The sequence below is a fragment of the Phragmites australis genome, chromosome 8 (assembly GCF_958298935.1).
Source record: "Phragmites australis chromosome 8, lpPhrAust1.1, whole genome shotgun sequence".
In the NCBI taxonomy this organism is placed as follows: domain Eukaryota; kingdom Viridiplantae; phylum Streptophyta; class Magnoliopsida; order Poales; family Poaceae; genus Phragmites; species Phragmites australis.
In genome coordinates this window covers 28,246,477-28,268,891 of record NC_084928.1, presented here as the reverse complement: position 1 = coordinate 28,268,891, position 22,415 = coordinate 28,246,477, and the positions used below count along the sequence as shown (strand labels likewise).

General features: G+C 43.8%; 1 protein-coding gene across 1 annotated transcript; it reads right to left on the bottom strand.

Moving 5' to 3' along the window:
* Positions 1-8,975: 8,975 nt before the first annotated feature.
* On the bottom strand, positions 8,976-19,343 carry LOC133926914 (uncharacterized). Its single transcript, XM_062373086.1, has 4 exons — positions 19,209-19,343; positions 18,980-19,080; positions 9,260-9,338; positions 8,976-9,184 (listed from the first exon to the last, which is right to left on the bottom strand). Exons 1-4 carry the CDS (start codon positions 19,209-19,211, stop codon positions 9,137-9,139), a joined length of 231 nt encoding a protein of 76 aa, XP_062229070.1. The 5' UTR covers positions 19,212-19,343; the 3' UTR covers positions 8,976-9,136.
* Between the last annotated feature and the right edge of the window lie 3,072 nt (positions 19,344-22,415).

Sequence of the window (22,415 nt, the reverse complement as noted above, 5' to 3'; positions counted from 1 at the left end):
AGTTGCTTAACAACGCATCAACTAATATTGATTTTTACAATTTGCTAAATTGAAAATTGCATGCCTAAAATTGCTCAAAACCATTAAACATGATGTTAATGGTACTCACGATGCTTAATTATCTAATTAAGGATTTTGGGCTGTGACAGAACTCCACTCCAATTTTGGTTGGGCATAAACATAAACCCAAGCAAAAAAACAAACCAAATCAACACATGAGTCAATCACTCATCACACCGGATAAACCAAGGCACATCTCAACTTGGTTTCTCAATCTCCTCCTTAATAAGTGCATTGACAACATCACAAAGAACAAAGGAAGGTTTGAAGAACGCACAAGAAGCTCATCCAAGTGACAAAAAACTCGAGAGAGAGAGCAAGAACATATCACTTGGCATAAGAAGATTGCCAAAAACTCGAAGAGAAGAAGAGACTAGCTAAAAAGCAAATAAAAATACAAAAATGCAAAAGATGCTCTCCCTATGCGTGCTCCCCCTTGATGAACGCACATGTTACATTTTCTCCCCCTTTGAGACTTGCTTTTATGATTTCTTGAACTTTGGTAATGCAAATATCAAGGATAAAACATTATATAATATATGAATATACAATCCTAATGAGCTTTCACAAGTATACTACAAAGCTTTTGCAAGAACTAGAAATATCAAAGGGCTACGAAAAGTAGAAAATATAGCTCACAATTGCATAGAGGCTCAAAAAGGGATAGTGACACAAAGACATAAAGCTTTACAAGCTAAATCCGAAGAATTAGTTGGCGTATTGAAGTTCACATAGCCGAATCACACTCAAAGTGACCACCATGTAAGCATCCACTCATGCCAAGGCAATACAAGCATTAAGAACTAGCCCATTTCAATCTCAAACTAGGCAAACAAGTGTTTAAGACATAGGGCTTTGCAAATGCTCACATATGAAATCAAACTTAAATTGATTAAGTGATTAAAAAGAATTCACATATGTAACTGAACGATAATGCATAGATATCTGTCCATCTCCGCGTGCAAAGCACGGGTAAAAAACTAATTAACTAAATTGCAAATGACCCAAAGTTGCTTTCATTCTTTTTTTTTCTTTTTTCTTTGGTACAGTTCCAGTTTGCTTTCGTTCGGATTTTCTTTCAATTTTTTCCAGCAATCCGTATAATGAATTCGCTGTTCTAGATTTGTATTCGCTAGAAGGTGACCCACGTGCCATGGCGCGGGGCTGTAATATATCTATGTTGCCAACATGTAGATGGCATTGTTAGCGCACGTATAAACTCCACAAAGGCAACTTCGATTTGCACAAGACACTAAGGAAATCTAATTAAAGTGCATATTATATTGTATTTTTATATAACTTCTCGCAAGTTAACAAAGATCAATGAATTGCGGCAGGATACAGATTGTTCTGATTCTTCAGAATTTGGACGCCTGGTATAGGCTAGGGCTGTAGGCCACATGCCTACAGGACTCCTTGGCCACACAAAAAGCGGAAAGGAAAACCTTTTGTACAACGAAATGCCGTTCTTCTAAGGTTAGCATCTAAATGTGTAGGATCTAAAGGACTACTAAAATAGGTAAATATATGTCTCAATAATTTTTTGTGAAAGAGATGATATTCTCTTATTTTTAATCACTCAACGTATCTCAAAGTTTAAATAGAAGCAAAATACTCAGAAAGACAAAGCGAGATAGAAAATTTCAAGGCAATATGACTCTACAGATAGAATATGAACTATAGGTTCTATTCAACACAATTCTATATATCTTTGTGCTCAAAAACTTGCAACATTGAAGATGAATGAAACAGAGACAAGTACATCGGGCAAGTAAACTCTCTAAGATAATGATCTAGAGGCAAGGAAATTCAAGACCCCATCACACAAATATGTGTATGTGAATTATATGCCTCTAACATCAAGAAAATTAACTTTACAAGGTGTTGAAATTACAGCTAAAAAGAAAAATAAAAATCAACAACAAAACCTCAAGAACATACAAACTTGCAAGGGAACCAATAAAAGCAAACTAGAATGAGGGGAATTCAAGCATATGCAAAAACTTAAACTTCATTACTCAAAGAGATCAGCTCTATTTTAGATAAATTACAAAAATTTATCACTCAAAACTCTCACCTATTACATAGGCTAAGCACTCGTCTTCCTCTCATCTAAAACCCTAACAAAGCTCTCATATGGATGACTCAAAGGGGTGGCTTTTCAACCAGTCAAACCCCTCTATTTATAGCATAGAAAACTTGACCCCTAAGTTTTCTTGGCTATTTCCAAAATATCCCTCTCTTGTAGTACATTTCTACCTACCATCGGAGGCATTTTAGTCCATTTTCTCCTCCATCTATTGGATGACCGTGGCGCCTTCACGACTTAACTTCACCTTGACGCAAGCTTCGCGATGATGCCACATGCACTCTATCCGCCCACGATTTTGTGGCCAAACAGGAAAACCAACTCGCACGCTTCTCAAAGCGTGACTCACAACTGCTTGCTTTGACCTCAAGCAAGTCTTCCGATATTGACGCGTATCCTCCGTCTTGCGATCTTAAGCACCGACAAGTATCTTTCGCTCCCGATCCCTCGAGCCGCCTTGTCATTTGTTCCGGCATAACCACCTTGGCCATTGCCTCGAGCATGAGGTATCGACATTTTGAAATGTAGTTATGTCCTTTGGACTAATTAATACCCCTATTTTTTTTATGGAGGCCATGAACACGATGTTTTAGGAGTATCTTGATGTATTCATCGTGGTTTTCATCGACGTCACCCTTGTCTATTCGAAGACTAAAGAGGAGCATGCCGTGCATCATGGCTTGGTATTGGATACACTTCGGAAGTACAAGTTTTATGTTAAACTCAAGAAGTGTGTCTTCTGGCTATTTAATGTTAGTTTTCTTGGGCATGTTATCAACTAGAGTGGTATCACAATTGACTCGAGGAATGTTGCTACTGTGGTCAAGTGGTAGAGGCCCTCAATGAATGCCACAGAAGTCAGAGGTGAAGGACAATATCCTTCATGAGGCTCACTGGATGCCACATTTTGCGCATCTGGATGAGACTAAGATGTATCGTGATCTAAAGCAAATATTCTAGTGGAAGAGTATGAAGGTTGATATAGCTAAGTACGTCACCTCTTGTGGTGTCAGCAGGTGAAGGCCAAGCACAAGCCTTTAGCAGTTTCTAAGTGGAAATGGGAGCATGTCGATGGACTTTGTGGTTGGGTTGCCTCACTCTCCTCATGGTCGGGACACTATATGGGTTGTCATGAACAGGTTTACCAAGTCCATTCATTTTATTCCTATGAAGATGACTAACGCTGCTCAGGATTTGGCTCCCTTATAATTAGGGAAATGGTGAGATTGCATGGTATGCCCAAGTCGTTGTGTCTAATTGGGACACCAAGTTTGTGTCCAAGATTTGGCAGAGCTTATAGAGTGTGTTGGGCATGACACTTACTCTTAGTGCAACTTTTCATCCTCAGACAAACGGTTAGTTAGACTAGACCACTCATACTCTAGATGATATGTTGTGTGCTTGTGTTCTGTCTTGGAGGGGTACCTGGGAGGGCCATCTAGTTTTGGCTGAGTTTGCCTATAACAATATTTTTCACGCGAGTTTCAAGATGTCTCCTTTTGAAGCTTTGTATGGCCGAAAGTGTGTCTCTCCTCTTTGTTGGGATGTTATGGGTAAGAGATCTTTGCTTGGCCTAGACTTTGTTCAGTAGACTACAGAGAAGGTACAGGAGATTCATCAGAATATGTTGGTCGCTCAGAGCTGACAAAAGAGCTATGTTGATGTTAGGCATCGTGACTTGGAGTTTGCTATTGGGGATCATGTGTTTCTGAGGGTATCGCTGACTAGGGGCATCGTTCGTTTTAGTACCACCGGGAAGCTCCGCCCGTGGCACATTAGCCCGTTTCTTGAGGTGGCCCGTGTTGATAGTTTGGCTTATCATCTGGAGTTACCAGACTCGATGAGAGGGGTGCATAATATTTTTCATGTCTCTATGCTACGAAAGTATCTCCATGACCCTGATCATATAATCGACCTAGAGTCCATCACTGTGGAGTGGGATCTAACCGTGGAGTACCGTTCGGTGCGCATCTTGGACTCATTTGAGCGATTCATGAGGAGGATGACCATCAAGTATGTGAAAGTCCTTTGTTTGAATCAGTCTTATGTGATGCAACGTGGGAACTTGAGGATCATATGCGAAAGGAGTACCTCAAGATCTTCAAAGCTGGTTTATCATTGAATCTATGTTTTGTCGTCCTTAGTTTTCGTAGGTTTAGAGTGGATAGATTCAAAGATGAATCCTTTTAAGGAGGAGATAATGCAATACTGAATTAAATAAAAAAGAAAGGATAAGGCAGATGGGGATCGGTCACCACCCCGATCCCACCCATTCACGCCCGACTCCACCGCTCTCTCTCAACCCTAGTCACCGCCCGGCTGCCACCGCCGATGGGGAAGAGAAAGAAAGAGAAAGAAGAAGAAGAAGAAGAAGAAGAAGAAGGAAGAAGAAGAAGAAGAAGAAGAAGAAGAAGAAGAAGGAAGAAAGAAAGAAAGAAAGGAAGGAAGGAAGGAAGGGGGATGAAGAGAAGAAGAAGGAAAGAGGAGGGGATTTCATGGGGAATCACCGAATCTGACGTTGATTCAACTCCCTCGCCACAAAGGTGACCTCTATTTATTCCTTAGATGCATGTAGATGAGTGGGGGATGAACGATTTCGTCATCGGAGTGGTCTTTGGTCGATCTGTTGGCGTGTAGCAGCGTAAATTGAAATCGAGATGTAATTGGTGTCAATTTTGACTATAAGGTTAAAATGAAAGTCGTAGGTCTCATCGATATCATTCCAATGATGCTGGTCTTGTTCGTGTTGGATAAGCGGATTATGAGTAATTGATAAAAGGTTGTTGACCGATGTTCTTTAGTATGGGTTTTTCTTTATGTTCTCCAATCTTCGACCTAGCTAGAGGAGGTTAATGCTCAGTGTCATGCAAGTAAAGTGGTAGATTCTTTCCTGTAGATTTCGGGTGTTATTTGTGTGAGGGTTATCGGACGTAGGAAGCATGTATTTGTTTTGTGTGTTATTGCGGTGTTCTGGTGATAATTATTCCATTATTCAAGTAGTGCCACTTCGTGACGCAGCTAGTGCCTGCATTTGTCGCCAGTGAAAGCAAGTGGATGTAGCGGATATGCTACGCTTTAACTTGTTATTTGGTTACCTCCACTCTTTTAACTACAACACATACAATTATTCTAATAAAATGAGCATGTTGCCTTATTGTTTACTATTTCTGAAGTTTACGTGATTCTTGACTTATTAGATGCAGGAAGCGGGTTATATCTCTTTGCGGATGTTCAGTATCATCGTATACAATTTTTGAAGTATATGCATATCATGGATGTTATATTTCCAATTAGCATGTCATGCATATGCATCTTATGTATTGGAAGTTATGTCGTGCAGCGTATGTGACCATACTAGTACAATATCGTATGTCGCCCATGGAGCGGTAACGGTGAGGAAGAGCATGGCATGTTCATACATATGTATTTATATGTATATCTTTACTTTAATTACATCGATGTTGTCACTTCATATCGCAAGGAAGTCTTTAATATTATTTTAGATGATATTGCTATGATAGATCATAGCTAGTGGATGATAGCATGTGGTTAATGTTGTATTGTCGTGCTTGGTTATGTTTTCAGATGTTGTTAATTTGTTTATTTTTTTAATCTTTGTCAAATATGGTTATCTAATCAACTATAGCTGAATAGCTTGTTTAAACAATTCGCTTGCTAAGATTTTTTAATCTCACCCTTGCTTTCTTTTCATGTGCGCCTTGAGGTCATTGCGAGCATACAGGATAGGTAACAGCGCGACATTTGCATGATCACCTCCATCTTTTGTGTATTTTGTTGTAATATCAGTTTGACGACCTCTGTCGTTTTGTTGTATAATTGACCCGTCATGGTATTTGTGTATGTTTGAGTCATGTTCCTATTTTGCTAAGATGTTTTATTTTATCAATGTGATACTATTATATATCTATCTTTGTGGTGTTGTTAGATAAACCTTAAAATACAAAGGAGGTTTTGTCGAAATTTTATTATTTTGTAAGCTTGTAGGTTGTTAGTAGCGCTTCAGGCTGTGGTGATCTCAGGATGTTACATATAGCTTCAAGGTCCATAATCTTGCTGACACTAGGAAAGCATCCCGAGGGAGAAGATTACAACCAACCTGGAGAAGACCTACACGTTTCAAGTGATACTACCACTACTTAAAAAAATTAATTTTCGGGACACCTAGTATGTCTTTCCATGAGTGGCTCATATGACAAACTGTCTGAGCAACTCCCTGCGGTTTTAGGCCGCCTGTTGAAATAAATTTTTACAGGCGGCTTCTTACAACAACCACATCTGAAAATGGGAAGATTAACAGAGGCGGTCCCTTATGTGGACCGTCTCTGAAAATTAGATAATTACCGCAAACGGTTTCTTATGTGAATTGCTTATGTAAAATGTTATTTTTAGATATGGTTACTTATGTGAACCAGCTCTAAAAATGAGATAATTTCCACAGACAGTTCTTTATGTGAACCGTCTATGATAATGGATGATAGGCTATCATAAAAAATTCATAAATTTTTCATACAAAGTAGGATGAGGACAAATTTTATATAAAAATTGTAGCTTTTGACGAAATATACAATTTTGTAGTTGAAAACCTTTTCATTTAAGGTCATTTAGATGTCCAAATAATTATTTGAAGTTTCAAAAAGAAGTGATCAAAAAGGGATTGCATATGCTATTAGTATCACTAGTACTTCTGTGATGAGATGGTAAGTATGTATTGCGCGAGCTGAGAGGTCTCAGGTTAGAGTGCCACGAACCGCACGTGCGCATATTAAAAAAATATCGCTTCTTTTGGCCCAAAAAACGTCAATTAAAAAATGGTTTTTTCGAAAAAAAAACTTCGATTCTAAGACCGATTACCAGTAAGTCCGTTTAAGTAACCGTCTCTGTTAATAGGTTTTCACATACGGTCTTTTTTACGTCTATGAAAATCATCCATTTTTATGAACTTTCAACTAAAGATGAATAGCTAAACACATAAAAATAAGTTACTATCTGTCTTTAGAAACTATTTTTATAGTAGTATACGTTTGTAAAGCGGATCGGCCGACACCAGATTCACCTCAGGAAAGGGGTCGGTACCTTGCGATGAAGAAGCCTGAGGAGAGGGGAGCAGTGAGTGGCTGTGCGTCTAGTATGAAGAGTAGTTGTGAGTTTTTTCTTTTTGCTGTTGGGGAGAAGCGTGTTTCAATGGTCCAACAAGCATGAAACACAGAGGGGAAATATTTTTTTTCTTCACTCTGTAGTTAAGCATGTGATGGTCATATGTTCACACCGTTGCACCTGTGCACGCAGACTAATTTATATGCACGTCGCAGACTCGCAGTTGATGACAACCCTGAAACTATGTCCAATAACGGGAATTAGAGGTGGAAGTAAGTCGATTTTTAGTCTCAAATTCTTGTTTAGCATGTAACGGGAATTGAGAGGGGGGGTTCGAACAGGGTTCTTTTCCCACTATTTGGTAAGTGGGTTTGGGTGTGGAAAATTATAGGAAATTCATCTAGTTCATAGGGTATGTTAACATAAATTAAGATGAATGATGGAGGTGTATTATCTTTCATTAAAACGCAATTTCCACCCAATTTCCACCCTCCCTTGGTAAGAGACCAGTGGGAATTTACCCCCAAAGCTCTCATTCCATATCTCACCAAAGCTTCCACTTCTACTTAAACAAACAATGATTTTTAAGCCCCTATGTCTAAACTCTGGTTTCCTGCCACCAATTACCTCCGACCAAACATACTATTTGGGTCATGGCCAACTTCAGCAGGGCGGAGGGTTGAATGTTGGAGGGAGGGCTGGCTTGCCTATGGATCTACGCAAAATATACAAATTCTCGAAATAGTAGGACGTACATCTAGGAAGAGGTTGCTGCAGGCCCGAACGAGCTCACAATGTCCGTATAACTTCCGTTCCCTGGAACGGATGGCTAGCTGAAAGCTACTCGGTGTGCAGATATTCAGGGACAGAGCTAAAAAAAAATCGAAGGAAAGCCAATTAAAATGAATTAAGTATTAGAGATATCAAATAGGAGAATTTTATTATTATTATATAAAAAATTATATTATATAGAGGAAATCATCAGCCATAGTGGGACCAGGCTCCTGCTAGCCCCTCCCTGGCTCCGTATTGTGTGGCAGCTATGCTTGCAGCCATGGGTGCTCTGACAGCAGCAACAGCGACGCTGAAGAAGAAGAGAAGCCGAGGCGCGTAACGATTGAAGAATTGAATCTGAGTTTGTTGGGCTTCTGTAATGAGTTGTGAGTCTGGGCCGTGGGCTGCGTGTGCGTGTGTTAGCTGGGCTGAGCTTCTTGCCCGGCAAGTTGTAGAAGAACCGAATGACACCTGTGTCCAGTTGTCGAGAAATGAACAGAAAAACTCCGTCTCCGACCTCTCGTTCTCGTGCTTCTCTCTCTACCTCTCTTCTCCGATTTCTCTTCTGATCTCTCGGTCTCGTAGTGAACCTCGCCGGCGACGGAGGGTTACTACATATTGCTACGGTCAAGCCTTTTTCCACCGACATGCATAATTTTAGTGCTGGGGATTATTCTAAGCTTCTTGTTTTAAGTAATGTCATTCCCTACTAATTGGACTCTTATCTTGCTGAGATCATCGTGTCCTACACTCCAATCTTCGTCTGTTCAGTGTGTGGTTATTCCTTCCATTGGCAAGCACTTGACCTAACAACGCAAGAACACTAAAAAAAGGAATAAAACAGCAACAGCAATACAGAAAAATGAGGTGGCTTTAACTAAGATAACCAGCAATTGAGGCACTACTTAAGTTGTTGAGCGATAACATAATGCAGATCTAGGGAAAAATTCACAGCATATTTAGATCAGTCGATCTCATCCTTTTGTCAAAAACATGTTTACCTGACTGAATATTCGCTAGGATAACACATAATTTCAGAACCTGACATCCAACTACTGCAGCTGGAGAACACAGACAAAAGGCTTGTACAGAGGGCCGTCAGACAAAAACACCACTTGCAAGGAGCACGAAAAGAGACCCAAAGCCCTGCGGAACAATGAAAGCTAATTTAGACATGAGTCGATCACCCTACGGAAAAGCAAAACTTTTTTCAGGGCTTACCAGAAATACAGAAGCAACAGCCGCTGTTGCGATCTCCTTTGCCAGGCTACGGCTCCGCCTGGATGAAGTTGCTTCGTAACTAAAATAGACCAAAGCATTAGTGAAGAATTGTAGATACTTTGCTCTCCTCATTTAAGCTCTATAATACTCTACAATCTATCTTGAAATTTGAAGCATACAGCTTGGTTCAGCAATCAATTCAGAGTATTTACAATTCATGTCCTTGTTTCTTTTGAATAATTAGTTATGTCCCCAAAACATCCAGACCCTATTTTTGCCAGGCATTTTCCTCATAAACACACTCCCAAGATTAGTGCTAGCAGTTAATTCCTATAGCCTGCTCCAGGTTAGATCATAGAAAGCACAAGTATGATTGCTAGTTTGCTACTGCAGTTTGATCTTAAGTTGTGATATGGTTCTGTGCACACCACAAGGCCAGGACTCAAGACTGTACTGGCTATCATGTTTCTTTGTTATGGAGCAGATAGATTGTACTGATAGTAATTGAACCGGAGCACAAATCAACTGGCTATCATGTTTCTTTGTTATGGAGCAGATAGAAATCTGAAACAACTGTACTGACGTGATATACAGCAACAGCCTTTCGTCCAAGCGAATTAGGGTAGGCTAAAGATAAGACCCATAAGATCAAACTAAAAAGATGATGAGAGAACAATAATAATAATAAAGATATTTTTAATAGTAAAAAATAAAAGTAATAACTATACAAGAAGACTGATACATAAATTATGGTTCTAGCACGTAGATTGCTAACTTCCATGCGCTTTTATCCGTGGATAGTTCTTTAGGAATTTTCTATTCCTTCAAATCTCTCTTTACAGACTCCACACATGTTAGGTTTAGTCAACCCTCGTCTCTTTTTACATTATCACGCGTCTCAATATCCCGCTATGCACAGGTGACTCTAGAGGCCTCCGTTGGATATGTCCAATCCATCTCAACCGATGTTGGACAAGTTTTTCTTCAATTGGCGCTACCCCTATCCTATCACATATATCATTATTTCAGATTCGATCCTTTCTTGTATGACCACAAATCCATCTCAACATACGCATCTCTACTACATTTAACTGTTGGAGATGTCACTTTTTAGTTGGCCAACATTCGGTGTCATACAACATCACGGGTCGAATCGTCATCCTATAGAACTTACCTTCAAGCTTTTATGGCACTGATCATAGAGGATGCCAGAAACTTAGCGCCATTTCATCCATCCGGCTTTGATTCTATGACTACCATCTTCATCAATATCACCATCCTTCTGTAACATTAATCCCAAATATCGAAAAGTATCCTTCTTGAAAATCACCTCTCCGCCGAGACTAACATCTTCTCCCTCCTACCTAGTAGGACCAAAATCGCACTTCATATACTCAGTTTTGGTCCCACTAAGTCTAAAACCTTTCGATTCTGAAGTATATCTCCATAACTACAATTTCCTATTAACCCATATCCTATTCTCATCAACTAGCATCATATCATTAGCAAAGAGTACACACCAAGGAATATCTCCTTAAATGTCCCTTGTGACCTGATCCATCACCAAAGCAAATAAATAAGGGCTCAAAGTCGACCCTTGATGTAGTCCTATTTTAAGCGAAAAGTTACTGGTGACACTTTCACTTGTCCGAACACTTGTCGCAACGTTATTGTATATATCCTTGATGAGAGTAATGTATTTGTTGAGACTTTGTATTTCTCCAAGACCCACCACATGACATTTCTCGGTATTTTATCGTAAGCCTTCTCTAAGTCAATGAATACCATGTACAAGTCCTTTTATTCTATATATCTCTCCATAATTTGCCTTATCAAGAAAATTGCTTCCATGGTCGACCTCCCAGGCATGAAACCAAATTGGGTTTTGGTAATGTTCGTCATTCTTCTTAGGCGATGCACAATAACTCTCTCCCATAGCTTTTGTATGGCTCATGAACTTAATTCCACGGTAATTAGTACAGCTTTGAATATCTCCCTTGAGATTGGTACTAAAATACTTCTCCATGCTTTAGGCATCTGGTTTAACCCAAAAATTAGGTTGAAGAGCTTAGTTAGCCATACTATCGCTATATCTCCAAGGCATCTCCACACCTCGATGGGAATACTATCAGGACCTATCGCCTTGCCTCCTTACTCTTTTTAAAGCTTCTTTGACCTCAGCTTCATGAATCCTTCGTACAAATAGTCTGTTGGGATTATGGTATTCAACACAAGCCAACTAAATTCAAGTATTCAGCACAAGACATGCACATTTGCTAATTGGGATTATGGTAAAATTCGAAATCAATGCGGAAGCTTACATACACAGGTTGTGCATGCTAGCATGCATCGTTTGACCTCCCTCCAAATAAGTTTGAATAAATATAGGTTCAGGAAGAAAGAAACCAACCATAAGATTTGACTTGTAATTTGGTACAAGTACAATAACATGAAGAAAGTCTTCTTGCGAGCAACCGTCACCTAGAAAACCCTCGGCTATAATTCCATGATATCGCGATCTACCTCAAAGACAGCCACATGGTCAAGCAAGCACGAGTGCATGAGCTCGCAATGCTTGCGCGGATGAGGAGCCGACTTCACTAAACGTAGTGCTAGCACAACTAGTCGACAGAGTCACTGCAGCCGACCTTGATGACGAACTTGTTTGGTGCTGTAGCAGATCTGGAGCTCTGATTACCCCGGAATGCAAGCTCCATCGCGTCAACTACAACACAGCCATACGCAACACTAGTGGTCCTCCCTTCCGTTGCTCGGTCTATATCCCAGAGTGGATTGATTTCTTCTTTTTGATGGAAAGACTCTAAACTGCATGGATATACATCATGAAGTGGATCCATCCCAAGCTTTATCTCTCCATCCAAAGTGGAGGGAAGCAGAGGGTCAGGCGAGACGGATCTAGCGATCAAGGTCGAGGATAGTGCCAAGACTAAGCTCCAGGTCAATCGGACAAGGCAGTGGCGCACATTAAGGAAGCAACAATGGAGTACAGCAAGGAAGCATTTGGGCTAGCGAGCAGTTTGGGTTGCACTTTCGTATGCGAGATGAACACCACCAGGGCTGCGATCTCCTCTAAGGGATGCTCCACCATCGTGACCGGAAAGACCTCCGCGGGACCACATCTTAGACGACCAAGGTTAGCACGCCGACGATGGAGATGAGAGAAGGGGAACGAAAAAGGTGGAAGGGATTGGGAAGGCTTTTTACTCTCACCGGTGTGGGGGACCTTTTTTTTTTTTTTGGAACAAGTCCAATTCGCCTCCCCCTCCCCCCCCCCCCCTCAACTTGTCATGGAGTCTAAATTACCCCCCCCCCCTAAACTCAAATACCGTAAATCTTACACTCATCTTTTAAAACAGACCAAATTGCCCTCCTAGAACATTCCAAGGCGGTTTTCCTCTGACATGGCGCTCACGTGGAAGCGATTTTGACACATGGAATGGCATGGTGCACAATCAAAGTAGGAAATAATTTTCCAGAAAAAAAAATAGACCGCAAGGCAACCTCTAATGCCTCTCTTCTTCCTTCTTTGTACTCTCTATCAATATTTCCCCATGTTCCCACCAAATAGGGAGCAAGGCGAGCGGGAGATTTAGAGGGCGTCATGGGATCGAATCCGAGCTTGTCGTCGCCAGAAGCACGAGGAGCTCAGCCCATTGTGGTGGGGCTCTCCTCAACCAGCGCATGCCTCAGCCCCTGCCAATTTGCAGACCAAAACAAATCCAGAAAAAAATCAAAGCGGATTTGCAACATAAACCCACTTATTGAAGCAAACAAACATATCAAGATGCAATTTTGAGACCAACTAGAATGAGGTAGCCCAAATCAATGACTTTAGGCTAATTGTACAGTGCTCGAAGCAAAAAGTAGAAATGAAGCTTGTGGCCTCGCTGTGAACTTGGCAAGCAGGTATAGTGAAATGATAGAGAAATTGAAGAGATGTTGAGAGGTGGAAGATGGACCAGAGGGAGGAGAGAGGAATACCTCCATGGCTTGCTAGATCCGGTTGAGCAGTGGGGTGGGATTGAGGGAGGCGAGACAAGAAGATGAGAAGCCAGTCCACTTGCATACGCAACAGAGGTTGATAAGACGGCCACCGCCACAGCGGGAGGTGGGGTGCTCGGCAAGGACACCTGATCAAGAACCAGAGGGAGGGTGCTGACGTTGTGCCACGGAAATAGGAGGGGAGAAAGAAATGAGAGGAAGAAGATGAGGCTGACGGGTGGTCCCAATCTGGATGATTTGGAGCAAAACCTAGTGACATGGCGCAAAACCAAGGACAAGACGATAATTTGAATGGTGTCGAAAAACGAGTGTATGATTTTTGGTTTTAGAGTTCCCAGGGGCGGGGATGGAGGGTGACATTGCAGCCCACATGGCTATGTTGAATTCATCGTCATCGAAACCGCTACCACATCATCAAAACCATTATTGCAACCCGGAGTAGATGTTAAAATAACCCGGTATTGAATTGCACTCACAATAAGTGAGTTGCACTAGTCGGTCAGGGTTAGGACCGGTGACAATAATCAAGGTTAATGAGACTAAACATAACTAGGCCAATTACAGTCATCCATCACCTTGATAAAATCTACTAGGCCAGGCGCCACCAACTTGGGAAAATCAATTCCTCATTTACCAGCCAAGGTATGGGCACTTTTCTGGAGTAAATCATGTCAAGTTACACAACTACATGGTGCTTGTTCTATTCTAGAAACCAAACTCTAATTTCACATATTCAGACCCTATTCCCAGGAATCCAAATTCATCATGACAAAAGGAAATCCTTTGTCTACATTCAGCAAAGAGTTTATAAACTAAAAAGTGAACTTCACAACTAGCAAGGACTCAAATCCATCAAATTCCACTCGATATTGACACAATGAATTCCCAAATAAAAAAGATATCCCCAATCTTATACTTCTTACTAATTCTGACCCCAAAATGAGCAAGCATATAGTGCCACGTCACTCAGAAACATGTGAACAGTCAGATTTCCATCTGATGGTACATGTTATCCATTAGAAAAATATCTGGATAAATCTAAATAACTCTAGAACAATGGTATGTGTACCATTTGGTCAAAGAAAAAGTGGCTTTTCTTGTCCCTGGTAACCCACACAAATATCTTTTTCTCCATCTCCCCACTAGAACTGAACTCACCTCCTCACACCACTAAGCTTTTCTCCAATCAAAAATATCTACCTGACTCCCAAAGACTATGAAAGTCAAGTGACTTCTAATACAATGGACTACCAGAGGAGTCGATCAACCTATTAACTACAGGCAGTCATGAGCTCTACCATGTGCTTTGTTGCGGAAGGCTGCAAGCTTTGCCTTCCGCTTTTGTTGAGGAACAGAAATTCAATGGGCACAACACATTTGTTAACCAGAAGTTCAGAACCATGGTATGAGTACTATATTTAACAAAACCAAGACATTAGTTTCATTGATCAGGGCTCATATTAAATTTTAAATTATGAGGTTGAAAGTAATATGTATGAGATAATTTCCCTGCAGCAAATGCTAATTCTCGATGAATCCTAAACCAACTGTCCCAATTCACGACATCAAGGAAAACACCAAACATGTCACGTACAAGGCATCCGGCTGTCAAGTGGGGCCATGCACTCAAGGACAAGCCTACAAAAAAGTAGACACCGAGTGGCCAACTCATGGATGAAAATACGAAATAGAACTCCTTCCTCCTCGGTCGTCTTCTTCCCCAGTCCCAAACTCTTCTTTGATCCCAACCTCCTGCTATTCTACTTCTTCCCAGTCTCCAGCTCTTCCCTTCCCAGTCTAGCTGCTCATCCCAGTCTACGCTTCTTCTCTCTCAGTTGTACCAAACCGTCTATTGTCATTTGGTGATTGTGAGCTCCTGATTTGGTTGATTGGTGCTTGGGTGCATGATTGAGTGACCGATCGATCGAGGTACGTGACAATTGGTATCAGAGTCGTCAATCCTCGGAGCTGTGGATCGATGGCCATGAATTTTGTTAGAGGTGTTCGTGGTGGTGGTGCCCACAACCTGTTCAATGAAATGCCGAACCGGCTAGACACAACCTCGAGCTATCTTCTTCGCGTCACCGTGAACTTCGTGCGGTACCTAGTGACCGAAGGGGTGTTGCACGAAGTCTCCGACGTCTACAGATCGACGGCGGTGCAGGTACTCGCATCGACGACCACGGAGTGCGTCGAAACGTTCGTGTGGTTCCGGATGAGCTGGAAAGCACAGGCACAACGTCTATGATGGATGCTGCCTATTGAACGTCCGCGGTGTTCCTCCCCTTCCCGACATCGGTGACCATGCGACAAGAGCAACATCGACACCGGCTTCAACCACGGCAACCTCGGCGCCGGCTTTGGGCATCACGTCTGTATCCACTCCGAGCGTCCGCGGGTCCGTCCTTCGTGTCATGGTGAGCATGGTGCTCTACCCTGTGACCATGGAGGTGCTCTGGCAAGTTTTTGGCCCGTACAGCGTGGAGAGCATCCGGGTGACGACGGGGTGCAGCGGAAGCGAGGTCAAAGCCTTCATCGAGTTCCGGTGGTGCTGCGATGCCGTGCGCGCTCGCGAAGCATTACATGGCTGCAACATATGGGACGGATGATGTCAGTTGAGTATCGAGCACGTGCGGTCTCCTACCCTAGCACTAGTGTCTGCGTCGGCATCTTCTTCCGCATCACTGGCATCGGAGTCCACCTCTGCGTCGACAAACACCCTGGCGTCCACTGCGACGTTCCCCTCAGCGTCAGCATCCACCATAGTCACGCCGACGTCAGTAGCCGCACCTACCTCCACCATCGCACCAACATCTGCCACCACCACCACCACCGCTCTTACATCATCAGCGACCCTGGCATTAACTTCCAAATCTGCTTCCACACTGGCGTTGGCAACCACCCCAGCATCAACAATTATCTCGAAGCCAACACCCACCGCCCTCAAGCCGGCGTCCATCACTAGCACCCGCTCTCACGTCGCCCCCTCCACGCTCCAACCTGAGGCACTCCCTGAATTGGAGGAACACGAGACCGCGGCTTCACCAGTCGACGAAACGGCCTCGGCTTCACCACCCGACCAACAAGGCGGCCATCGGAGCCATGGAGCAACCGCCACGCCACACGCCTGCGCCGACGGGAGCTACCCCCAGGCTAAGCGTGTCGGCGTTACACCCGGTGGAAGCCGTGGACTTCGACAGCAACCCTGACCATGACTTCAGCGGCATCGTGTTGCTCTTCGTAGGCAAGGAGTTCATCACCGAGTGGGATGCGTCGCACCATGACCCCGTCAACATCCGCATGGACCTCCCTATGCGTCGGCCAACTTCGCCCACAAGGTGTTCGATGGAATGTCTCAACGATGATCACCTGGGACTGCTCGTCTTCGCCAACGATCGCTTCGCCCCCTTCGATCCTTGAACCAGCTAAGTCACGCGCGTGGTTTCTGGGCTCGCGGATGAGGGCTGCCGCTGTCCAGCATGGGTCAGCCTCGACGCCGCAGGTAAAACGACCATCCTCTACAAACTCAAGCTCGGCGTGATCGTGACCACCTTCCCAACCATCGACTTCAATGTTGAAACTGTTCAGTACAAGAACATTAGCTTCACTGTCTGGGATGTGGGAGGTCAGGACAAGATCAAACCTCTCTGGAGGCATTACTTCCCAAACGCACATGGACTTATCTTTGTGGTGGACAACAATGACCGTGATCGTGTTGATGAAGCCAGAGATGAGCTCCACAGGATGCTGACCGAGGATGAGCTACGTGATGTGCTGCTTGTTTTTACCAACAAGCAAGATCTTTCCAATCTGGAGCACTTGCGCCACAACTGGGGAGGGTCTGTACGAGAGCCTGGACTGGCTGTCGAGCGACATTGTTAGCAAGGTTGAGGATGTAGATGAGGAGAAGGAAAAGAAGAAGAACATCAAGGAAGTTTCTCATGTGTGTTCCTTGCTCAACAAACAGAAGCCGAGAAGGAAAAGAAGAAGAACACCAAGGAAGTTTCTCATGTGTGTTCCTTGCTCAACAAACAGAAGCCCACTTGGATAAGTAAGCTCTACTGAACCGTAAGGTTGAAGCCATTGTTGAAGAGTACAATGATCTCCTCACATCTCAGCTTGAAAAGCAAAGAAATTACTAGACATTTCTGCTAGAAGCCAAAGAGGAGAGTAAGAAAGAAATTTCTGCTGCTGCTCTTTTGGTTCATGATTTCCACACAATTGATGGCAGCTATATCCTTGGAGAGTGCTGTCACAATGGTGATGCAATTCAGTTCCTGTTTTGCATATGCAGCAAGTAGGAGCTCCAGTTTTACATGCTTGTGGAGGTGGCTTATGTGAGCTGTGGTGGCAAGCTCTCAGTTGCGAAGTACATGAAGGAGGAAGTACCGCTGTTCTGGGAGAATGCTGAATTTGCCATGCGGCCATGGACAGCAGCTGAAACTGCTGCTGGTGGAAATGCAACTTATATGCTTGCTGGGGAACCGAGAATGAGGGAGCAAATCATTAGCATTGCTGTAACATATGTGCTTGACCGGAACATGCTGCAAGAATGGGCTGCTGGAGCTGAGTATGTTGTTTTTGAGCACATTGCAAAGGATGCTTCTGGCCACATTGGTGCTGATCTTGTTGCCCCTTGTACTGAGGCTGCTTCCTGGTACATTCATGAGGAGATGGGAGTCCGGCAGGAACGGTTCAAAGGGATTGATACTGAGTGGATGATAGTCTGACCTGATCTTGAAAGGCTTGAGCAGAAGGTACTCAGGAAAGCATTTGATGAGGAGGACCAGCCATTCCTGCCCGATCACACATTGAAGTGGATTGCAACGTTCAACTGGATTGCAAACAGTGCAGTGGGTGGCATCCTGGTCATGGCTACCCGCAGCAGAAGCGTGGTGGTGGGTGTTGGTCACTCAGTCGTCGGATGAGAAGATGGCGCATCCAGCTGGGATCCTGAGCCGCAAGTTCTTCGCTCAAGCTTGGGAACCCAGAGATCAGGTGCGTCGCAAGCTCTCCACTGCATCGGCTTGAGGGTAAGCCGAGTCACGTACAAGGCATCCGGCTGTCAAGTGGGGCCATGCACTCAGGGACAAGCCTACAAAAAGGAAGCAGACACCGAGTGGCCAGCTCATGGTTGAAAATACGGAATAGAACTCCTTCCTCCTCGGTCTTCTTCTTCCCCAGTCCCGAACTCCTCTCTGATCCCAACCTCCTGCTGTTCTACTTCTTTTTCCCAGTCTCCGGCTCTTCCCTTCCCAGTCTAGCTGCTCATCCCAGTCTACACTTCTTCTCTCTCAGTTGTACCAAACCGTGTATTGTCATTTGGTGATTGTGAACTCCTGATTTGGTTGATTGGTGTGCTTGGGTGCGTCATTGAGTGACCGATCGATCGAGGTACGTGACAAATCCCTGTGATAATGTCATCCAACATCAAACACTAGTGGGGTCTGCTACCACCTAAACCCATCGACACTGGGTTTATCCCACGGCGTATAGGGCAAAAACCTTCCAAAGGATCAAGCCAGCGAACACCACGTAGCAACACGAGGTCTCCAATTCAAAGCACAGATGGCTCAATTTAACATTTTACCAAACAAGTAGGTGTCCACAAAGATCAGATCAGATCAGATCGCAACAGACCACTGATTGGCATAAATCGCAAGACGGGGAGGAGTAGATGCGGAGAAGGCGACTCACATGAAGAAGGAGGCGGTGAGCATGAGTCCGACGGAGACCATGAGGACAGCAAGAGTCGGGTACCACTCCACAGGCACGGGGCTCGAGATCGCCTTCGCCGCCTGCAACACCAATCACACCATCCCCAGAAGCGGCGTCAGCACAGAGGGTTCGCAAAACCCTAGATCCACGCTACCTCAAAACAAAAACCCCTAGATCCACGCCAGAGTCGGGGCGCTCGCGGGATTACCATTCCTTCGGATCTGCTGGCGCTGCTCGTCGTCGCCGCCACCGCCTGCTCGCCTCGTCGTCTCGTAGTCGTCTCCGCCGCGACGAACTGACTTGACTTGTGGTGAGCAGAGAGAGGGCCAGATGGATCGGGGTCCCGTCCTCACCGGCGGTCGCAAGGGTTTTCATGGGCCGTCAGTTTCGAATCCGACGGCCCTCCTGTTCGAGATTGACTGGACCGGCCCATGAGTTTGGGCAAGAAACAGTTGCTCTTTTCATGGCCCAGCACAACGAGACATACGAGTTGCGCGACAGGGCCCACGAGGCTACGACCGCTATCGCATGACGGAAGCTGACGTGGCATTTGTGCTCAAACGGGGAAAAGTAATTTGCATTTGCCTCAAGAATTGGAAGCCATTTGAATGGATGAAATAATTCAATCCAATTATAAGGAGCTAAGAAAAGGGTGTTACAGATATATGCCTACTCTTTGGTTATGTCACATAGAACAGATGAGGTGCCAATGCCTAGCATCGGATCGCTTCACCGACACGATGACAAGACACTAGTCTCCCCTAGGGGTGTGATTAGATATCACGCCCCTTAGGCTCGTCTCGCTTAGCTAAGCAAGAAATTGGCACCGAAGACCGTAGCAAGGTGTCTTTGGGTTTGGGCTTTTCTAGGATTTCGAGCTTTCGCTCATCGCTATGGCGAGCAGGGTTCAAAAATGTGACGTTAACCGTCCAAAAATCTCGGTTACCGACCTTCCCGCTGCGGCTCGGTTTCAAAAATCGTTTGGTTACCGAATTTGAATTCAAAAAATTCAAACCGATTTTGAAAAAAAAAATCCAAAAAAATCTGATAAAAAACTAGAGATAATTTCAAGAGCATCTGTGAAAACCAAACTTGAAACAAATATCGTTTGGACATCCAAATTGATGGGCAAACTTCGGACATATTTGTAATGGGCTCGTTTCTGTTTTCTGGGCCGAATGAACAGTCGACTATGGCCCATTTACAGCCCACGGTGAATGGATAAGATGGCGTCGGATTGGAGCGTCCTGGCAGCGCTACACTTGCCCCACCGCAAATCCAGAAGCTCCACGAGCGGCGCCGGCGACTTCCCGATCCAATCCGCCGAAGGACGGCGCAAATCCGGTGGTCAAGCAGCGGTTATCGACGTCTTATGCTCGGTTACCGACCGCATTTATTCGGTAACCCACCTGCGGCCCCAGCTCGTCAGCGGATTTTGGCGCACGCTCGGTAACCGCTTCAACCCCCTCGGTAACCGCTTCATTTTGCGCGATTTTGGCATTGTAACGGTCGGTAACCGCTGCAGTTAGCGCAATTTTAGCATTTTAACGGTCGGTATTATGTTATTTTGACGATGCATTGCGTTATTAGTTCGGTTGTGAACTGTGTGGTAGTTTTTTTGTGTAAAATGCATTGTTCGGTGATGAGTTCGGGTGATTCGTTGAGTTATAGACCTTATTACATTGAATTGTCCATGTACATGTGAATGATGGTAATATTTGTGCTACATAATCGGTTATTTAGGTGTATATGATGCTAATATTCGGTCAAATAAGTTTATTAGTTGGGTAAGCATTGATAATTTTTGTTCAATTGAGTTGGGTAACGATTTGAACACATGTGGGCATATGTATTAGTAGGCTAACCTTCGAGATTTCTTCTTCCTACAGAGAAATTGCAAACTAATCGATGACAGATAAAGATGTGGTGTGGCAGTATGAGGACAATTTGGCCCCGGGTTTTAGGTGTAATTATTGCAATAAGGCGAAGAGAGGCGGTAGTGCCACAAGGTTAAAAGAACATTTGGCAGGGCGCGGATCAAATGTTGTACATTGTGATAGGGTGCCTCCAGATGTACGCGATTATTTCAGACGTGAGCTGAATAGGGCAAGAAATAAGAGGAGGGGAAAGGCAGACGAGAGGGTTCGGAGGCAAAAATCAGCTAGAGTTCAAGTAGATTTGACAAGCGACGATGAGGACACGGAAGAGGAACAAGTGCAGCGTGCCATATGTCAATCGAGGGATGAGAAAGAGTTTGGGAGGAGGGCAGGCGAGTCCTACGAGCATGGAGGTGGTAGTGGTACTGACAGAGGGGGCTCTGTGTTAAAGATGATGCTTAGGAGAGCATCGTCAACAAGGGAGCCACCACCAAGTGTCCGAGATTACAATGTTGCTTTAGCGAAATCCCCTGTGCAACCGAGGATTGACACCGGGTCATGGAGTGCCAAGGGAAAGAAAGCGAAGGAAGCTATTGGTGTGGCATGGTCCAAATTTTTTCACACTTCAGGCATTCCTGGCAGAAGGGCGGACGATGCATTCTTTATCGCTGCAGTTAAAGAAACACAAAAATGGGGTGAGTGATTTAGTTTGCAATGAATTTATTATTGTCATACTTCTTTCTTTTTGAGGTCTGATCATTTATTCTGTAACAGGCGAGGGTGTACCATCTCCAACAGGGCGGGATATAGATGGTAAGTATCTGGACGAGAACGAAAATGCTTTAAAGAAAATATTTGACAAGTGGAAGCTAGAATGGCCAGAATATGGTGTTACTATAATATGCGATTCGTGGACGGGACCGACGCACATGAGTATTATTAATTTCCTCTTATATTGCAATGGTCGTATATTTTTTCACAAGTCTATTGATGCGACCGGCTACAGTCAAGATGCAAAATATTTGAATAAGGTATATTATTTTTCTCAGTTGCTAACATAGTATTTAAATTGTTGCATATTTATTTGGTTCATTCTTTTATGCAGGAGATAAGAGCAGTGGTAACTGATTTGGGTCCACAAAATATTGTACAGATTGTGACTAATAACGGGTCCAACTACAAGAAGGCATGTCAGGTTCTGAGAAGGAAATATCCTGCTATCGCGTGACAGCCTTGTGTGGCACACACGATAAATTTAATGTTAAAATCGGTTGGTAATTTTAGAGAACACGACATTGTCATCCAAAGTGCAAGGGTTATATCACGATGGCTGTACAATCATTCGAAACTACATGAAATGATGAAGGCAGCAATTGGTGGAGAGTTGGTGAGGTGGAATGCCACAAGATTTGGAACTAACTACCTATTTCTTGATAGCTTTCTACGACGAAAGGATAAGTTCATGCAATGGATGGCATCTAGTGAGCTCCAGCAGTCTCGATACATTAGTTCTGATATTGGGAGATATGCACATAGTT